The sequence below is a fragment of the Pteropus medius genome, unplaced genomic scaffold, assembly GCF_902729225.1.
Source record: "Pteropus medius unplaced genomic scaffold, Ma_sr-lr_union100, whole genome shotgun sequence".
Taxonomy (NCBI): Eukaryota; Metazoa; Chordata; class Mammalia; order Chiroptera; family Pteropodidae; genus Pteropus; species Pteropus medius.
The window spans coordinates 11136992-11158940 of NW_024344370.1; the positions used below are offsets into that span (position 1 = coordinate 11136992).

The 21949-nt window shown below is 33.3% G+C and overlaps 1 protein-coding gene across 12 annotated transcripts in view; it reads left to right on the forward strand.

Annotated features, from left to right (window-relative positions):
- Nucleotides 1-21949, forward strand: part of ERBIN (erbb2 interacting protein) — a 93184-nt gene that overhangs the window by 62865 nt on the left and 8370 nt on the right. For 4 of the 12 annotated variants that reach the window (XM_039870080.1, XM_039870086.1, XM_039870088.1 and 1 more), the window contains exons 15-21: nucleotides 3258-3357; nucleotides 5368-5489; nucleotides 6319-6492; nucleotides 7282-7467; nucleotides 11581-11695; nucleotides 13347-13530; nucleotides 14440-15982. In XM_039870080.1, coding sequence (XP_039726014.1) covers nucleotides 3258-3357; nucleotides 5368-5489; nucleotides 6319-6492; nucleotides 7282-7467; nucleotides 11581-11695; nucleotides 13347-13530; nucleotides 14440-15982 — 2424 coding nt within the window. Of the gene's footprint in view, nucleotides 1-3257; nucleotides 3358-5367; nucleotides 5490-6318; nucleotides 6493-7281; nucleotides 7468-11580; nucleotides 11696-13346; nucleotides 13531-14439; nucleotides 15983-19871; nucleotides 20016-21949 lie in introns of all 12 variants that reach the window. The other 8 variants (XM_039870078.1, XM_039870090.1, XM_039870081.1 and 5 more) reach the window with 3 other exon arrangements.

A 21949-nucleotide genomic window follows, 5' to 3' on the forward strand; every position in this document is an offset into this window, starting at 1 on the left:
ACATCTATGGCACTCTTAATTATCTAATCTCTCTTAAATGAATATTAACATTTGGAACTTGATTTTAAATTTTATAGCTGGATTTATAAAACATTTGCTGGGCCTTGGCTTATGCCATTTAGTTACTACAGTGTAAATGAGACATAGCTCCCAATCCTGAGGACTCTGAGACTGTTAGTATAATAGCACCGTGGTGGGTACATTAATGCCAGCATATTTTGCCAGATGACTCATTTTAGTGAAATTATGTGGTAATAAATACAGCTTCTTCATATTTACAGTGTTATGTCATTCTCTTGCTCCTCATTTGTTAATTACTTTAAAACAAAAATTGTGGTCATGGGAGCTTTGTGTTTTCCTTAGTTTGACAAAATAATAAAATAGTAAATAGTATAACACATCCAACATAGCTACAAAAACATCCCTTACAATATGAAGCAGTCATTTTGCTGTAAAAGAACAAAGCATAGGAAAGAAGGTATGTTAAATTGGTTTGATTATGATTATAAGTTGCTCTTGAATATTTCACTGACTGTGTAGGGGATATACATATAGGCAGTACATACAATAACATTTTTCATGAGTCTCTCTGAAGGCTTGAACAGAACAATCGATTATTCACTCCGCCATTCTCATTCAAGAACCATTTATTGAACAAATGCTTTGTGCCAGTCAAACTAAGGTTGGCTAATAAAGGCTGTCAAGAAGGTCATTTTAATACAGTGTGATAAAAGACTTGGTAGGACTAGGCTTCAGGATCAAAGAAGAGGAGCATAACTTAGGGATGTAAAAGCATATTTCCCAGAGGAGGAGATGCCTACAATGCCCGATTACTTCTCAAAGAGTAATAGAATTTAAACAAAGAAAGGGGAAGAATATTAAAAGGAATATCATGAGCCTAAGCACTTACTGGTGAAGCAATCTAGTATATTTGATAACTTTACAAATGGTTCATGTGACTAGGGCATAACCTTTTAGACTGAGGAGTATGAAATGTGGCCAAAGGGGGGGTGGACAAGGACTACCAAGTCATAGAGGATTTTGTATGACATGCAAAGGAACTTTCATTATATTTCAAGGATGGTAAATAGATTTTTTATCTTGCATGTCAGCTCTGATAAATTATGAATGGCTTCTGAAAGATTGTTTTAAGGATTCTGAAGCCATGTTCAGGCTCAGAGGAAAATTGCTGTGATTAAGGTGATTATGTAATTTATTGTCTGTACTAGGGTAGGACACTTCTGATAGTGAAAGGTGGCTCTATGGTAATTATGTCAGAACAGCATGTTTAAAATGGGACTGTCCCAGGCAAATTGGGTATTTGGTCATTATAGACATAAACAGTTATTAATATATGTCATCAGTTGTAGAGAGAGAAGTGATCCTGTAATACATTTAAACCTTCATATAGAAGATGGGGAACCAGTGTAACACATGAGCAGATAAATGCTATGGTCACACTGATATTTTAGAAAGTCTTTTTGGGCTGCATTATGAAAGATGGATTTAGCAGGGAGTGGTGCCAAGCATGAAGGCAGAGGAGACCGATTAGAGGGCATTGCCATACTTAAGGCAACAGAAAATGTTGGCTTGAAGTAAAGTAATGATAACAACACTGAGGAAGAGTGGCGTATTTAAGGCATAACTTAAGTCACATCAGTACAATATTTGAAGAGCGCATATATGCGAGAAAAAAAGAAGTCAAAGTAAAGATGAGCCTCGGAGATTTTGCTTGAGTGACTAGATGGATATTGATACCATAACCAAGATAGGGAACCACAGAGAAAGGAGTATGTTTATGGGAAGATGTTAAGTTCCAGTTGGGCACGGTGAGTTTACAGTACCTTTGGTATATCCACGTAGGCATGTATAGTACAGTTCTAAGTGTCCATGAGCCTCTCCCCACCCCCACAACTTTGTTTTATACCGTGGTTTCTATGTTCTTGGTTTCTTAATTCTTTTCATTTCTGACCTCCAAGAGTTTCTCAGAATTTCTCCTGAAGGCATAAATACCATTATAGATTTATTCCTTTTTTTTATTTGTAAAATTTCTTTATTCAGAAGTTTTGTGGCACAGGAAGAACTATATGGTTCAGCCTATCACCTTAATTACTTTTTCTAGGAGGTGATTTCATGGGTTTATTATTTTCTTAAAATGGATAATATAAAATTATTATTTTTTAAATGTTAGCGATGGATGAATTGTAGAGGCAAAGTTTATATTCCTAAAAAGAGTGGGTGTTTATACTTGAGAGATAAGTAATGATCTCATAGCATTTATAAGCACTAACGCACCTCCTGACCTAGCGTGTATGAGGTGTGGGAAAATAAGCAACTTGTATTTGAGAAGGCTTCAGGGAAGCCCTATCTTTGGGGAAGGAGTAGATCTATCATTTCCATTATCAGAGGAGGTCAAGGAAACTTTTCAGTGAAGATGATGTCTGAGATGCAGGGCAGTTTGTTTACTATGGAACAAGGAGAGGGCCACAGAGGGAATGTTTGAATGGGTGTAAGATTATAGCTAGCTGCAAGGTTTTCACAAGAGTAAGTCCAAAAAAGTAGTTGATACTGTGGCAGAGCAGAGGAGGATTGGGTAGTTCCCTGCTTGTCTGGAGTCGGCCAAGACTTGGATTAGTAGGATATTAGGTGGGAAGGCTGGTACAGGTATTAGTTACATTAAGTAAATTGAAACTACTCGATAACCAATTAGGAAAAAATATTAAGAAAAAATGAGATCCAAAATAATGAGCTTCTTAGTTCTACCACTGAGTAATTTGTGATGCCATTAATGGAGACAAGAGAAAAGCAGGTTACAGCTTAACTATTTAAGTACTCTCTTTTCAGCTAGATTAAACCTGCAGATAACTAGAATAAACCTTCTAAGCCATTTCTACAAAAGCATCTTTTCAAAGGGGAATGCTGCAAGAGGAAAAATAATATCAAATGGGAAGGCTTGTTTTATAGCTTTATTAAATCACTATGCTAAGTAATTATTGGACTATGGATATGAGATCTTTAAAACTATTGATAACCAGTGATAATTGCAAGACAGTGTGATTTCGCTTTATTAAAAACTAAATTTTAGAGATTTTTATGAGGTTTTAAATTAATGCTTAAATTTTATTATGTATGTTTAAATTTGTTTTTGTAACAAACATTAATACCTTACAGAAAAAATGGTACTTATTCAGAGGAATTGCTGGATATATATTTGCTTTAGACTTAATGAAAATGAAACATTTGTTTTCTTTCCTTAGTCCAAACCCCTGATACCTCTTCAAAAAGAGACTGATTCAGAGACCCAGAAAATGGTGCTTACAAACTACATGTTCCCTCAGCAGCCAAGGACTGAGGATGGTAGGCATTTAAGAATATCTTTTCTTTTAAAACAAATACTGATAAATTACAACAAAGACGTGAAGTAAATTTTAAGTCTCAAAGACTTTTACTAATTTGAAGTGAATTTGTAGAATTAGTCGATAAAATTCTCTGAAAATGGGCAACATCTCAGAGTTATGACAGTGGAATTTAGAGGTATATATATATATATATATATATAAAATATACTTCCTTAAATGATTCCTTGAAGTTAAACAGTGAAGATCTATTATAGATCTCTCTGTTATAAATCATATTTAGCTAAATGTTAGGAATACATCTTAAGTGTTATGTTATTAGGACTATTAAGCCAGGAAATATTTTCTTTCACTTCTGTTGTTGGTTGTAGACTTACTACAACCCTTGGATCTACACACTGTATAAAGATAATCTGCAGACTTTTGACTAAATGTTATTATTCTAAGTTCTTAATTACATTTTGCCAAGAAAGGGAAATACACCTTTTACCACTGGCCACAAGTGTTTTTCAACAATTGTGGTATGGAATGCCTTTTATACTAAGGAGCAAATTGTTTCTAACATACGTTGTGTTCTATATGTGTATGATATATGTGTACTTAAAAATATAATTTTTACGTGTTTATTTTTCCGAGGCCAGTGAAAATCTTCATGGCCCCAAGTTATTTAGAAATAAACTCTTAGTACATGTAAACACTAAAGATAAAATCTAAACTAATCATTAGTTTTGATTTATAAAATATACCATAAGCAAATTAAACTCTTGAGCTTTGGTTTCTTTATCTTGAAATAATAATAGTATCAGTTTTGTAGGGTTTTTGGAAACTGCTTGGCTCTGCTTGCCTTTTCAAGTATACCATAAAAGTATGTCAGTAGGGACTCCTAGCAATTTGAACCACATTCAGCAAACAAAAAAAATACTCCACTTCATTAACTATTAAGCAGCTACACAAAGTATTTAAAATATTCTTGGACTAGGCAATGAACACAAAGGAAAAACTGAATTCAAAAACTCCATTCCCATTGTTTGTATTTGGTTTCATGGCATTCTTAGTTTGAGTATGAGATTAAGAAGGTTAAGAGGCCCAAAATAAGGACTAAAAATATCATTATCCTACTTTTGCATAAATGTTCATATTGTCCATATTTGGGTATTCCAGGAATTTGTTTTTCTATTAGCTAATTTTAAATGCGTTTAATCCCTGATTTTTTGAGTAGATATACTCATTTTCTTTTAATGGGCAGAAAACAAGTTGTGATTTTATTTGTATTGTACAAACTTACAGGATGATATACAGTGGTCAAATGGATTAATTTTTTAAGCTTTAGATTTTTTTTTAGTTGCCTAATAAGCAAAAAACTGTAACAGTTGTTAAATCTTTACCTGTAATATTATCATATAGTAGGATATGGAAGTATTGAGTTTATATTAAACTCTTTATTTTCCTTACATTTTGATATAGGAAATATAAGCACTTTATTCACTTAATAAAGTTATACTATATATAATGTGTAATGCAGAGATGTGATTGCATGCTGTCATGTAACATATATCATTCTTTTTTTTACCAAATATCTCACTCTTTTTGCTTTAACCACCTCCCCATTCCCAATACATAATGAACAATATTTTAATTAGGAAGATAATTCCTGAATGCAAAAACATGGATAAAATAATTTATATATTACCATGTTACTTTTTGGAGGGAACTGCACAAAATCACATATCTATAGTGTTTTAATTGTTAGATTCTCTTCAGGAGCCCTCTAATAACAAAACAATACAAATAAGCTTTAGGGAAGAAAAGATACATAATCGATATTGTAAAGCAGTGTTAGAAATAAAAGAAAGAAATGTTAGAATCACAGCCTAGTTGTTAGTGTAGATTTATAGCTGCTGGCATTGACCAGTCTTGACTTACCTTAACAGACATATCTCATAAAGAAAATCATGAGCAAGTAATAGTTTTTCATAATTACAGTAAAATATTGTGGACTTTTTTTTTATAGTTATGTTCATATCAGATAATGAAAGTTTTAATCCTTCATTGTGGGAGGAACAGAGGAAGCAACGGGCTCAAGTGGCATTTGAATGTGATGAAGACAAAGATGAAAGAGAGGCACCTCCCAGGGTGAGTATGTTCTTTCTTTCTTCAGTTTGAAACAGGTCTGCTGGTATTTACTGGGTACTGTATATCCATCCTGTGCTGTTTTGGCAGATACAAAGAAATGTATTGGTTTTATTCTTTGCCTTCAAGGCATTTGAGGTTTTATTAATTATATATCACATAATATCATGTGAAGGAATTTGACAGTAATATAAAACTATGTGATTGAAAACCGGATTTCATACTATATATAAATATAACAGAACAAAAGGTCATTGTTTTTCTCCTTCCCTTTCTTTAATGACATTCATATATATTCCAGGGATAAAGAACTCTGTTAGGAACCTTTTGTTTCTTTATGATGATGTGTGCCACAGTGGTAGAAGTAACAAATACACACTTCCAAGTTACTTATGAATGTAATTCTTTTCCGCTTATACAAACTAACTGAATCCCAGGAAATGACGGGTTGATCTTGGAAGTGCTTGGTTCATGGCACATAAGACATAGTATGTAAAAGTAGGAATTTTATATGTGTTGGATAAATGTCTAGCTGGAAAACATATATCTGTTTCAAAGCCAAGTTGGCAATATGCATACCATATATCTCCAAATGGGATAAGTTTATGTCTGCTAAAAAAGGTTTTAGAACAGTAAAATCTATAACTGTGACATCTTCGACTGTTGATGAAACCATACTTTTATTGAGTCTAAAATGCTTTCAAAGGCCTGTCATCTGTTTTTAAAGTTACCCCTATGAGCCATATATCCAATGTTATAAAGATAGATTATAGATTAAATTTCAAGGTTGATGTTAGAAATATTTATATTTAAATTTTGCTTGTTTTTCTAGGAGGGAAATTTAAAGAGATATCCAACACCATATCCAGATGAGCTTAAGAATATGGTCAAAACTGTTCAAACTATTGTACATAGATTAAAAGATGAAGAGACTAATGAAGACTCTGGAAAAGATTTGAAACCACATGAAGATCAGCAAGTTGTAAATAATGATGTGGGTGTGAAGGTTAGAAAACTCAATTCAAAAGAATTGACCGAAACCTATTTCAAGTTCTTTAAAATTTTTAAATAATAATCAATGTAATGATCCTTTTTGTGTAGACTAAATGTATTCTCAAATTTAGGATGATGTTCTCAACTGCCTGAACTAACAGCTATAATAAGTGAACTCTCTGATTGTTATAATGATTGCAGACTGTCCAGACTGTCCAGATGGGTAGGAGTGTCAGCGTAGCCTTTAAAAATTCATGATTATAGGAATACTTTTTCCCCACTGGTAATATCAATTTACTCTACCCAATTCTAATTGTAAATGTAATTGCTATGACAGACCATTGGCATTTATTTGGGATCTTTCAGAAACCTACATAAACTCTTAAATTATGTGTTCCTTTAATGGACTTTTCTTCTCACTTAGTAGCACAGAAACAGAAGTTTTATCATGTCACTAGAGTTATTATACATCCCACAATAAGCAGAAAACAGTCTAACCATCTTATGTTCATTGAGCATGATGAGCTAAGTGACTCGCTCATGAACATGAGTTTTGCACCTTCTAAGATGAAATGTAGACTCAGCTGAACTGTAAAGTTGGATGTGGCTCATGGACCTTTGGGGACCACCTGTCCCCAAAATGAGCATTTCATCTGAATGCTACAGATTTCCACGTTTAAAGTTTCATTGATTTATCCAGAATAGGAAGGTGTTAAATTACTTTTAAATTTTCATGAACTTTAATACAAGAATAGATATAAAGCCTAAGGAATACGATTTCTTTATCTTCTCTTTTACTTAGACTTCAGAAAGTACTACTCCAGTAAGAAGCAAAGCTGATGAAAAAGAAAATTATATGATAGGAAATTCTATACAGAAGACCAGTGAACCTGAAGCTGAGATCAGTCCTGGGAGTCTGCCAGTGTCTGCAAATATGAAAGCTTCTGAGAACTTGAAGCATGTTGTTAATCATGACGATGTTTTTGAGGTATGGCTTTATGATTATTCTGGAACGGTCATAACAATGGATAAGAATTTAGTACTTCATCATTGCCAACTGAAGATAGGAGAGATCTGATATTGACAGTAGAAAACATGCTAATACATTTACCATTGAGAAATTTCATTTTTACTGTAATATCACTCATTTATCACTTTAAACTTATTTTACTCATTGTACTCCAGTGTTTACTATGTAAGTTAGATTATGGCGATTCTACTCTACTTCTGTAGAATACATAATAGCAATTGCTTTATTTAAAAATGAAAAGATTGTCATAGGTATACTTTGTCACTTTATTTAAGCATTTCTCATTGATAGAGACGTATTTTTCCTTTGAATGTCTGGGACTTTTTTTAGTTTCTTCTCATGGATCAATGAAAGCTATATATTTTTTTTTAAACTTTATTGAGGTGTATAACTCACATAAATTCATTTAAGTAAAGGGTACAACACAGTGGCCTTTAGTATTCTAAAAGATGTGCAGCTTTCACCACAGTCATGTTTAGAACATTTTCATTACCCCCAAAAGAAAGTCTGTATTTCTTAGCCATCACCTGACAACCATTCTATCCCCCTGAGCCCTAGGCAGCTCGGAATCTACTTTATGTGCCTGTATAGATTTGGCTATTCTTGGCATTTTGTATAATCATATAGTATGTGTGGTCTTTGTGACTATTTTATTTTGCTTAACATAATATCTTCAAGATTATCTATATTGTAGTGTTTATCAATATTTCATCCATTTTTTATGTCTGAGCAGTATTCCATTGTAATGGCAAATAATGGACATTTCAGGTACTTTCACATTTTGGCTATAATGAATAAGGCTGACATAAATATTTGTGTGGATATATATTTTTTCTTTTGGGTATATACCTAGGATCATATGGTAGTTATATGTTTAACTGTTCGACAAGCTGCAAAACAATTTTCCAAAAGTGGTTGCACCATTTTACATTTCCCTCATACACTACTGGAAGTAATGGAAAATGGTAAAGCTGTAACTCTTAAAAATGAAATTTCGAAATATTTTCGATTTATAGCTGTATTGTCCACTCTTATACACTAGCTACAAGTGACTATTTAAGTAAATAAAATTAAAAATTGAACTTCTCAGTTACACTTACCATGTTTCCATTGCTCAGTAGCCGCATCTGGCTAGTTAGTGTCTACCATGTTGAACCACATAGATCATGTCCATCATTACAGAAACTTCTATTGGAGATCGCTGGTGTATGTAAAAATTGATATTCTAGATTTATAATAGCATTTTTATTCTTGAAAATTTAAATATGTTCAAAGCACATCATCTGTCTTTACGGTTATCCTATGAGCTAGTATTTACTACAGGAAAAAGCTCATATGGCTTTTGAATGTCCTAATTGGATCACATCATTCAGTACACTATTATGTACGTCGAACCTAATATAACAGTCTGTAAAAGGGTTATTAGGTTTGTCCCAGTGACATTATTACTCATTTAGTATAATTTCTGTGTATAAGGGCTGTGTTTGGAGCTATAGTGGCAGAATGAGTAAATGAATGTATAGAATATAATTAAAGTTAGACTGTGCCGAATGTGTAAGAAAAGTACTAATGAAAATATTAAGGGCTACAGAAATTTAGTAAAGAGATATTTTCTGGCTATGATGATCCACGGGTGCTTTAAGATGAAGGAGGCATTTAACCATTTTGAAATATTTCAGTCACCAGAGCTAGAACCGAATGAAGTATGGAAGGACTAACAAGAACGACTAACAAGAGCAGGAAAGTGGTGTTTAGAAATGTAGAAAAGAGCATGTGCTATCTGACTGAATATGCCAGGGGTGATAGTATGAAATAAAATTAGTAGAGTAGATTGGATCCTGATTATTGAAGCCCTGAAAGCCATTCTAAGAAGTTTGCACTTAATGTTCTGTAGTCTTTGGGGAACCACTGAAGGCTTTTTAGCAGAGCATTACTTGTGATAGAGCTATGTATTAGGAGTTATCTGGCAGCAGATACTGAATTCTCCAAGTTTGAGGGCTTTTGAATAATGGTAGTAGAAAATGCAGACTAGGAGTTAGTCACAAGATTACAGATATAATGTGCGAATACCCTTGCCTATAAGAAATGGAGAAGAGGGAACAGTCTTGTAACTGCCCAAATAGAATGACGATGCCATTAATAGAAATAGGGATATTAAGAAAACAGCCTTGTAAAGACAAGTTTGTTTTTAGATATGTCAAATTTGAAGGAATGGCAAGACCATCAGGTAGACATATTCAGTAGGTAGTTGGTAATGTGGGTCTTTAGCTCATGAGAAATCAAAGCTAGATTATAAATTGGAGAACTGTCTATATTAAACATAATCATTGAAGAAAATGCATATCCAGGGAAAGAGTAAGAAAAAAAAAATATGAACTTAACTGCAGGAAGATTAAGTGATGTGGGCAAAGGAGAAAGAAAGGTGGGAGGAGCCAGGTATAATATAATTTCATGAAGAAGAAAGTCTCTCTGGTCAGCAGTTTTAAGTGCTGCAGATATCAAAGATTAGGACACACCATTTGCCCTTCCTCGTTACATTCATTGTCATTAAGTCCTGTTAACTCCAAAATTTCTGTGGAATTCTTTTTGTCTTTAGGCTATCAGTGCCATTGCCTAAGGACAAATGTAGTCTTTTTTTCTCCAGGACTGACGTGATAGCTAGATTCCTTCCTACCAGTCTCTTTCTCTTCCTATACATTCTTCATTTTAAAATATGGTCTGACCTTGTGAGTTTCTGGCTTGGCAACTTTCAGTCATACCCAACACACACTTCATTGAGTCTATACTCGGCATAATCTTTCAGCATCCAATCCAGCCTACCTTTTCTGCCTCCTGCCACTTATCCTGAGCTCCAACTGCTTGGAGCTGACTTGCCATACCTTTTATTTGCATGCTTTCCTCTACTCAGAATGTCATTCCCCTCTTAACTCACAGTTCAAGACTAAACAGAATTTACATTCCTTTTCTATTCTACAATTACCAGTCCAACTCTTTCCATTGTAGTACAGTCTTGAATAGGGTTGGCAAACTATGGCCTATGGCTCAGATCTGCCCACTACCTGTTTTTTGTGTGGCTTGCAAGCTAAGAACTTGTAAGAGCTTTTACATTTTAAATGGTTGAATAAAAATCAAAAGAATATTTCATGATGTGAAAAATTAGATGAAATTCAGTTTTACTGGCATACAGCCCTGGTCATTTTTCTGCATCTTGTCTCTAACTACTTTTGTGCACAACAGCAGAGTTGGGTAATTGAAATAGAGATCATTGCACGGCCCTCTAAGTGTAAAATATTTACTGTCTGGCCTTTTCACTGAAAGCTTGCTGACTCCAGTCTATATATTTAATATGGCACTTGTGAGTACCAAAAGGTCTTAGTACTTTTAACAGAACACCTTTTTAAAACCTTTTTTTTTTTCATCATATTAACTGGGAATAATTTAACCTGCAGATCTGATTTTTTTATACAATATTATAATTTTTCCATTAATAGGTCTTTTTTTCCCTATGGAATAGCTTTCAATGATAGATAACTTGGGATAACTGCCAAATATTAGAGAAAAATTTATGGAGAATAATATAAAATTCTGTCTTCCTATTGGACAAAAATTGCCATTAATTCATTTTAGCAGAAGAAGAATTACCTCAGTTCTGATTCCTTAGAATCTATTGATCCTTGAGGTAATAAATTTGAGGATTAGGAAGACTTTTTATTGGAGCAAACTGAGTTTTTCAATGACAGGAATTATTTTATTTCATTCCTCTGGTACATGACATAGTACCAGGCACAAGTAATCATTAGTACACTCGAATTAAGGCCTGCCACAGAAAATTAATCCCATAAGTGCTTTGGCATATTGTTAATAACTACCATAGTTTTATTGCTGTTATCTTGAAATTTTTAAAATAAATCATATACTACTTTTAGTCATTACATGTTACCTACCATAAAAAGGTTTCAGACATGTTCTAAACATTCTTTTCTATCTGATGTTCTTATGACTTAATATTTATTCATTTAAAGAAACCACAATCTATTTTCATAAATATTTTCACTTTTTTCTTTAAATTAGGAATCTGAAGAACTTTCTTCTGATGAAGAAATGAAAATGGCAGAGATGCGACCGCCATTAATTGAAACATCTATTAACCAGCCAAAAGTGGTAGCACTTAGTAATAACAAGAAAGGTTAGCCGTTAAAGGAAAGTGCTAAGAATAGAAATGCATTGAATAAAATTTATAATTTTTTGGAATAAATTTCATTAAGTGTCATTATATTATTTAAAACACTGTTTAGCAACAATTTTTAAAACATGCCTTTTTAAAAGGCCTGTTTCTTCTCTTGATAGACCTGTTCTCCCTTGTGCAAGTCTGCTTACAAGGGCATGGACTTTATAACAAAGGCAGACAAGCCTAGATTATGATTTCATTTCCACCACTTATTTGTTTTATGATTCTTGAGCTCTAATTTTATCCGTGTGTACATACCTAATTTGACATAAAATGAGGCTAATGAAGGATTTTGTGAATATCAGATATACTAAATTATTCAGTGTACTCAGATCTAACATATTACCTGACTTATAGTAGATTCTTGTTATTTTATCTATCCCTGAACTTATTTTTGAACCACCCCCCTTTCCAGACATTCTTTCATGTAACATAGAATCTTAGACTCCTAGAAATGAAAGGAAGCTTGGAGATTATCTATCACTTCCTTTATCCGTCCCTCACTCCGTCCTACCAGTGCCTGAACACCTCTACACCATCTCCACCAAATATTTATCCAACCTTTGCCTTTATGGCATTAATGAAACTTACTATCAAGGTTGCCCTCGAATAGCTTGTGTTCATAATAATAATGGTAATGTTTGTTGAGTACTTATTAGTTGCTGCTTGTTATATGTTAAATATTTTACATGTTATTATCTAATTGTCACAATTGTTCCATAATACCAAGATGGAAGAAGAGGAATGTATCTAGGAAGGAATTTAAGTGCCATATAGTTTAACATTATTTTTAAAATTTATGATCCAAGACCCTGATATCTTGAAGTTACAGAGCCCCATATACTACTGTTTTTAATTGTTGACGCAGTTCAGACTACTTGAACTGAGATGTTGGAACTACAAAAATATCCTTAATTCATGTATTCTCCTATGTCTGTATATACTATTTCTATGATTAGGCTAGAATTAGTTAAAAACATCCTTTAGCATTGTAAAGATGTTACGTTACTATCTTTTTGATCACTACTTTTAAAAACTACTTTTTTATACTAGCCTATAATGGAATATGAATATTGTCTTATGCTTATGTAATTGTTACACACAAAACCATCTTGTATATTGAGTTCACTATTTATATACAGTTCTTTGAAATTTATATACAGTTCCTACATGAAAACAGTTCCATACATGTAGAAAATAATTTCTTCCCCAGATAAGTTTACCAAGGCTGTGAACTATACTCTATATTTGTTATTGTTATGACTTTTTAAGGTTATAAATGAATGGAAAAGCATATACACTTAAACTAATTGATAGCTTAGAGAACACTGTGTAATCATCCTGTCAGTAGTTATAACTAAATCAAATTCTGAGCGACCCTAACATTGGTTATATTTTTTTAAATACTAAAGGTATCACTATTTTTAAATTCTTCAATTTATGTGTGTATTAGGACTGAATTTTCAGAGGTGCCTCCGGTTATCTTATCCATGTGATTCTTTACCTTATACATTGAACCAGGACAATATAAATGTCATTTGTCATTACTGAAATATATTTCATACAGTTCTTCGTGACTTTATCAACAGCTTAAGTATTTTTGTTTCAGATGATACAAAGGATACAGATTCTTTATCAGATGAAGTTACACACAATAGCAATCAGAATAACAGCAACTGTTCTTCTCCATCTCGGATGTCTGATTCAGTTTCTCTTAATACCGATAGCAGTCAAGATACCTCACTCTGCTCTCCAGTGAAACAAACTCATATTGGTATTAATTCAAAAATCAGGTTTGTGAACGTCTCAACAAAATGATTTATTTGTACAATAGAGATATTAAGGTAAATAAATATATATGACTAATGCATGAAGCATAAAGATTTCACAAATATTATAGAAATGGTTCAGGAAGCATATAATTTCTCCATTATTTTATGACTAATTAACTTTTATACATTTTCGTTTTAGATTAATATTTTAAGTGGGGAAGAAAAGATTTAAAATATATTCTGTTTCTCTTTGTTAAAGGTTGAACAGTTCTATAATATTTCTAGGTATTACAGACTGGAGTAAGTTGAAAGGGGGTATTTTTAGGGTTAAAAATGCAAAATTATTTGGGGGAGATGTAATTAAAGGATTCATTCAAATACTTTTGATTAGTGCTATATCTTTGCGTTAGGCTTAAATTTGTAGGTCAAACTCTCTAAAACAAGACTGAATTCCTACAGGCTGGAATTTAGCTAAAGTTTAAAACAAATTTATTATTTAGGCTTTCAAGAAGTTTGGTTATCAAAGTAAAAGTATACCATTTTACCTTCATGTTAAGCTATCAGCTAGCGTTCTTGATAGAAAGATTTGGGTTGCTACTGAACCCAAAGCTTATTATATTATATTGGTAACTATTTTTTCAGAGTTAAATGTTTTTAGCTCTGTATTTTGACTAAGTGGTTCATGATGAAAATTAATATTGATTATCTATGAGTTTTACTTAGTATGTTTTGTCTTTAATCTAAATCTATATTATTTGACTATTATAATATTTTTAAATTACAAGGTTGATAATAAATGCCTTTCATCTGTAATTCCCGTCAACTATTTTAACTTTGTATACCTATACATTAACTAATTAGTTATTAATGTTCCTCTTACTAAGAAAACTGGACTTTGTGATGTTTGTGATAAAATTATCTTTGTTTTAGGCAAGAAGATGAAAATTTTAACAGCCTTTTACAAAATGGAGATATTTTAAACCATTCAACAGAGGAAAAATTCAAGATTCATGATAAAAATGATTTTAACTTACCTGAATATGATTTGAATATTGAAGAGCGGTTAGCTCTTATTGAGAAAGATGACTCAACAGCCACATCTGATGAATCTCACAAATTAGACCATATCAATATGAATCTTAATAAACTTGTAACTAATGATACATTTCAACCAGAGAGAGCAGAAAGATCAAAGACACAGGATATAGTGCTTGGAACAGGATTTTTAAGCATTAATGCTAAAGGAGAAGCTGAGCACTTGGAAAATGGAAACAAGTATCCTAATCTGGAATGTATAAATAAGGTAAATGGACATTCTGAGGCAACTCCACAGTCTCCTAGGAGGACTGAACCACTTGACACTGATTCTTCTGTCGATATGGGTATTTCCAAAAGCACTGAAGATCTCTCCCCTCAGAGAAGTGGGCCAATTGGATCTGTTGTGAAATCTCATAGCATAACTAATATGGAGACTGGAGGGTTAAAAATCTATGACATTATTAGTGATAATGGACCCCAGCAGCCAAGTGCAACAGTTAAAGTCACATCTACTGTTGATGGGAAAAATATAGTCAGAAGTAAGTCTGCTACGCTTTTATATGATCAACCACTGCAGGTATTTACTGCTTCTTCTTCATCTTCTGATTTAATATCAGGTACAAAGGCGATTTTCAAATTTGATTCAAATCATAATCCTGAAGAGCCAAATATAAGAGGACCCACAACAAGTGGCCCACAATCTATGCCTCAAATATATGGTCCTCCACAATATAATATTCAATATAGCAGCAGTGCTTCAGTCAAGGACACTTTGTGGCACTCCAAACAAAACCCTCAAATAGATCATGTCAGTTTTCCTCCTCAGCGCCTTCCTAGATCAGAAAGCACAGAAAATCACAGTTATGCTAAACATTCTGCCAATATGAATTTCTCTAACCATAACAACATTCGAGCTAGTACCGGATACCATTTACATCCGAGACTTGGCCCAGGAAGACATGGGGACATGTGGGCCATCTCACCAAATGACCGCCTCATTCCTGGAGCAACTCGAAATACAGTTCAGCGACAAAGCAGCGTGTCATCCACAGCCTCTGTAAATCTTGGTGAGCCAGGGCCCACCAGGCGGGCACATGTCCCCGAAGGAGATTATTTATCGTACAGGGAGTTACACTCAGTTGGAAGAACTCCTCCAGTAATGTCAGGATCACAGAGACCTCTTTCAGCACGAACATACAGCATCGATGGTCCAAATGCATCTAGGCCTCAGAGTGCTCGACCTTCGGTTAGTGAAATACCAGAGAGAACTATGTCAGTTAGTGATTTCAATTATTCACGGACTAGTCCTTCAAAAAGACCAAATGCAAGGGTTGGTTCTGAGCATTCTTTATTAGATCCTCCGGGAAAAAGTAAAGTTCCTCTTGATTGGCGAGAACAAGTACTACGACACATTGAGGCCAAAAAGTTAGAAAAGGTAATTAAACATGAATTTTTCATTCTCTCCTTTGTGAATTTACTACTTTTCCTTTAAAATAGCTAGCATTCTTTGCTTTTTAAAAAAGGTAAAACAAAGTGCTCCGAATTATTGAAAATATACTTATATTCTAATAGGGGTTTTTTGGTACCGAGAATAGAGTTCCCAGTTCATACTTAGCCAGACCAAAAACAATTGATAGTAGTGTAAGCTACTTTCCCTTCTCTTATTCCTCACTGTTTTCTAATGGGCTTACATTCATATTCTATATTTATGTATGTACCTCTTCTGGATTGTGCCACACATACTATAAATAATACATACATATATACATGTTTGCCTCCATTTAGTATTTTCTGAACTGTTGTCATCTATTAATTGTTGATTATGTAAATATGTGTACAAAAATAAACAATCTTTATATAGTTAACAGAAAAAAAAAAAACAAGAAATGTACTATAAATGTAAATATTTTATCTAAGATTGCCCACCCCTCCCCAGTTATATAACTAACACTGTCACTGACACTGATGGCTTCTGGCATGGCATTTACTCTTTTCTGAACTGCATTACTGACCTATTTGAACTCAGGCGTGTGGCTCTACTGTAGTTTGGAAATTGTTGGCAAAATAGCTTCTGTTTGTTTTTTAAAAGGAGTTAAAAATTTTTAAATATCTTGTAAAGCCAATATATCAGTGCCACAGTTCTGTGGCTGTGTGTGTGTGTGTGTGTGTGTGTGTATCATATTCTTTAGTGAATTTTACCTAAGAATTACCTTACCTCTGCTTAAGATACATTTTTAAAAGTAGCCAAACATATGCAACCTCAAAACAATTTCTTAAGTCAAATTTTTCAGAAAAAAATACCTAAAATATAATTAATACCTTATGTCAATTCATGTTAGTTCTATGCAGTGCTATCCTCTCAACTTTAAAGAGCTGAGCTGTCTATAGGTATTGGGAAACTTCATTTTCATCTATTTGTTTGAGCTATAACTTTGTACATACTGTTGAGGCTTTTTTGAACTTGTGTGCTTTTTTTTTTTAAAGGAATCTAGAAATTTTTAATCACAGGAGTAGTATAGCTATTTTATAAATAAACTTCTGATGATAATGTGGAATTGGATTTGAGGAGGAAGAGTCCATAGTTAAGTTGATTGACTTATGAGACTGTCTAGTGGTCCATTAAATAAATGAGAAATGTATTAGTAGAATTGAGACAAAGGAATGAATGCAAGAGGCAAATCTGAAATAGACTTTATGAGTTTACTTCTGATTGGATTATTCCTTTAATCAGTCATTGAAGGAAAGGGATTAAGTTTGAGATTGGCGCCTGGAATAACTGATCGTTGAGAATGCCATTAACTATTCTTGGACCTAGAGGAGGAATAGGAGCTTTGGAGTAAGAGATGAGTTTATTTACTATATTATACTATATATACTATATTATATTACATTATATTATTAGTTGACATCTCAGATGGCTGTTCTCTCATTACTTATCCTGTCCGACAGAGATGTGCCTGGACTTCAGCAAATAGGAAGCAAGTAGCATCCACCTCATTGTTCATTTGTGCCTCTCTGCTTTTTATATTTAGAAATTTGTCATACAGTTGCTTGAAGTGTAAATGACATTAGTTTCTCAGTTGAGCCCACTGGTAATTTAGAGGTGAGAATAAGTTCAATAACACTAAGAAAAGCCTTATGAGGACACAGGGCAACATGATTTAGACTCCAAACTTGAAAGCATTGATTACCAATGGTAGAGTGTGATGGAAGCTCTGTATTTGCTCCTCTGCAACTCCTCTTCCTCTGCAAACAAAATTCTGGTGGCATAGTGGACATTTGAAAACTTTATCCAGGCAATTTCACTATGCCTGTCCTACCTCTGGAGGTAAGTTACTACTTTGCCCAGATGAGAGTTTAATAACAATACAGAAATAGGTAAGTTATTGGCTTTTAATTGGTTTTAAAACCTTGTAGTAGTAACATCCCTTCTCACCCCCACAACCAACTACCTGAACCCAAACTTATAAAATAGATCTCACCTCAAAAATCTCAAGACATTTACAAATAAAATATCAACAGCACTGTAAATAAATAAAGATTTTTATTTCAAAATTGAATTATTACTAATATCAGCATTTGCTAATATTACTTATTAAAAAACTTAGACAAAAAGCACTCAACCAGAATATGATTAACAACATAATTTCCATGCTCACTTGCTATTGTACAATTATTAGCATATAATGAACAACAGTGTGGAGGACATATGTCCAGCACATAATTGAACTCTGCACAATGTGTTGATGTGTTGTGATGGGGCACAGTTTTATATGGATGCCTAAGCACAACCCTGAATTAAAAACCAGACCTATTCTGAGCTTCAGCTTCTTAGTCAGTGAAATATTTACAAAAATCCGATATATGTTTAAAGATGACAGAAAAGGCTTTGTTCCCGATCTGTATATCCTTAAACAGGGACAGTCTGTCCCTTTAGGTTAATAATACATTAAAACAAAATGTGTATGTATGTAACTGTGTGTATAATTTTGTTATTTTTACATTCTAATGTTTATGGAATCTCTGAATTGCTTCTGCCAAATCTTTACCTTTCATGAAATGATTTGGAAAAGTACTGGCCTAGCCTATTAAGTTTGACTTTTTCTTTAATCATTACTTTAGAATCTATGAAATAAAAGTGTACATTGTACTATTTTAGATCCATTTCATTCTGGAATGTCATATTAATGTTCTTGGTATTCAACATCAACTTCATAATCTAGAGAAGGTATATATTCCATAAGAGTAACATAGAAATGTTTGCTATGACATTTCTGTATTTCTTATTAACAAGCCATGCTCAGTGTGGTTTCTCTCAGTTTGACCATCAGACCGTTAGTATTCAGGGACATGACTAAAAAGCAACCACATGAAAGAACAGCAGTTAACAACTCTGGGGATAAACAAGCAAGAATAATGAGAATCAGGCATTGCATTTATTGAGGTACATTTTTCAAGCAGCTCTGGGATTAGTGATTAAGCATTCATATAAACTCAATCTTTGGAAGGGTCCCATCAGTAGTTCTTCAAGCTTAAGCGGCAAAGGCTACTACTGATTCCTAAAGTAAAATAATCTTTAATATCTTTAATATCTATTTATTTATTTGAATGGAAAAGTTTTTATACATGTATTTTCTAGTTGTTTTTTTTAATCTTGGTAATTCTAGAGCAGTGGGAGCCTTTTAAATGTTATATCCTAAAACCCTCTGTTTTTCTATTATACTTTTACCTAATGTAAGAGATTTTTCTAAATGTGGAAGATAATTATTTTTAGACATTGCTATGGCCAAGAGCCTGGTGGTATGTTTTGCAGATATATTTTGTGCTATATTATGTATATTTAAATTCTGCATTTACTTAATAATAATGCAATTTCTACAAAATGAAAGACTCTAGAAATTCATTTTGACTTAGAAATAACTGGTTGTTGGTAAAATTTATCTTATAGGGGAGTTTGTGTTCCATGTGTAACTATGTATATGTAGATACATCTGGATACGACATTAATTCCTATTTTCTTATGAACTAATAAGTTATATGTCTGGAGTAAAGGAAATAATAGCATGAAAGCATCTATATTTTTATACTTTCTCCTTTGGTGTTTAAATGTGATGGTTGGATTACATGTAATTTGTGTGTCTATGTTTATGTTATCATGTAAATATATGTTAAATAGTGCCAATTTCGGTGGCACTAAAATTCCATGTTGCATGATATTTCTGTGTGGTGTTGGGGTTATTGTAAATACATCTATGTACATAACATGTCTTGTGAATTTTGCATGCTGCACTAATCTCTGTTAAATCTATCCCCTCTTTATTCAGAGCATGCTGTCAAGGTCCTTTAATTCCAATTTTACTGCTGTAAGCAACTTTCACTATGGCAGCTCTAGGGATCTGCATGGCAGCCAAGGCAGTCTTGCCTTGAGTGTTACAGACGGAAGAGGTTCTGGTGGGCACATTTTTCGAGTGAGTACCTGTTGTAGACCAGTACTTTAGTATGTAGAAGAAAAGTAAACCCCACATTTCAATGTTTAAACATTTTTAAAAAATAAATTTTTATTTTGGGTTAGGTATCTTGATTACCTCCCAGTTCCTCCGTGGCTTAGTGCTAAAACTTTTCTGCAAAGCTGATTTAAGTTTCTTTGATCATAATTAAGGATGTAGTTAACTTTTTATGTAAAAAGCATGAGCAATAAGAATAACTGAGAGGTTTTTAAAAAAATTATTCTCAGTGCTTTCTCTTAAAATTAGCTTGCTCTCCCTAAACTCAAGATTTTAAGGCTGTGCCATATGTAATCCACAGAGGAGTTGTGGGGAAAAGTAATTTGCAGTTTAATGATTGTTAGCAAATAAAAAGCACTAAGAACTAAGTGGAACTAAGTTTAATCATAATTCTCTGAACATGATTAAATGTGATACTAGAGAAACTGTATTAAGTACCAGTGAAAAGATAAAATCCAAATTCTTTATTACCCACATTTTCATTGGTGGTAAAGAAGAAGAGTTTATTCTTTTAATGAAAGTTAAGGGTAGGGGATAAGAATAAGCAGAGAAGGAAAAAGAACAACTCTGGCATGGCTGTATTAAGATTTTTCATAACAACCTCAGGTGGTAGCATGCCCTCTAAATATTTCCTTGACCCTCTCCATCCTTTATGGCCTTATTATATGGCCTTATTTTATCCCTTTATGGCCTTACTTTATCTTCCTTTATGGCCTTATTTTATCCCTTCCTCAGTTTTATTTCCATATTGACCCTGCTTACTTCTGGGTCCTTTGCTTTTACTTCAGCATCCATGCCCTTCTCTCCGCCTCCCTCCTGCCCCCCGCCCAAGACACACACACTTTGTAATATACTCTTGGCTTTGCCCTCTTGTGTTCTAGAGTAGGATTTGCTTTTTTTCTGGCTGTGCATCACCCATCTTGCTCTGCCTTCTGTCTTCTGTCGCTGGCCACCACTTGGTTTCCATGTTATGTTAAAGTGGCAGCAATTGTTTTGTGACTTGTCAGTTTGAAATGGGGAGAGAGAAGGGTGATGGCTATGAAACCCTGCATTTCTAAGACTTATTCCAACTGAAGCCACAGAGTAAAGGCCCCAGGGGCTTTTATTAACTTAGGAGTAATCTTTATTGTCATCTGGAATAATTGTTCGTTCCAAGATCTTATACAGCAATGTTTTTTGCTCGTCATTCTTAAATTCAGACCCTTTAATTCTGTTCCATTTTACTTTTCCATATATAATATACTTGTTCTTTTAAAGACTAGATAAACATAGTTGTACGTGAGGCTTGAATTTAAACTTCAAGTTATGAGCGAAGTTGATTTTTATGTATTCTGAAAACATAGCTCAAAAATGGAGAAGGAAAATAAAGTATTCATTGTATAAATACACGAAATTTGATCAAACCAGATCTAAAAATGCTATGCCATGGTTTGAATTAGCAACTACCTGTGCACGATAGATCACTTACAGGTATAGCTTCTAAGATTAAATTATAAACCCTTAAGTTTGTGTATGTTATGTGGCATATCATAATAAAGTAGATTTCAGATTATTTTTCAACATGATAATATAATTTGCATATGTATGTTGCTAGCCATATACTGTTTGAAAGTGACGATAATGCTATTTATCACAATTCCTTTAGTTTTCTAAAATATAGCTAAGTGAAAAATATAGGCATTTTGCTTCCCAGAATAAGCATACTTATAAGAAATATTCAGAGATAAAGAGATATTGAATTTGTTCTTTCTCTAAAGTTATCTTTGTGATAAACTATAAGGATATTATTTCATATATAAAAATTTGAATTTGAATTTTAAAAAGAATTCATCAAACCAGTGCTTTTGAAAATTCGAAGCTGACTAATATAAGTATGATAGTATTAAGCTAAAGCCAGT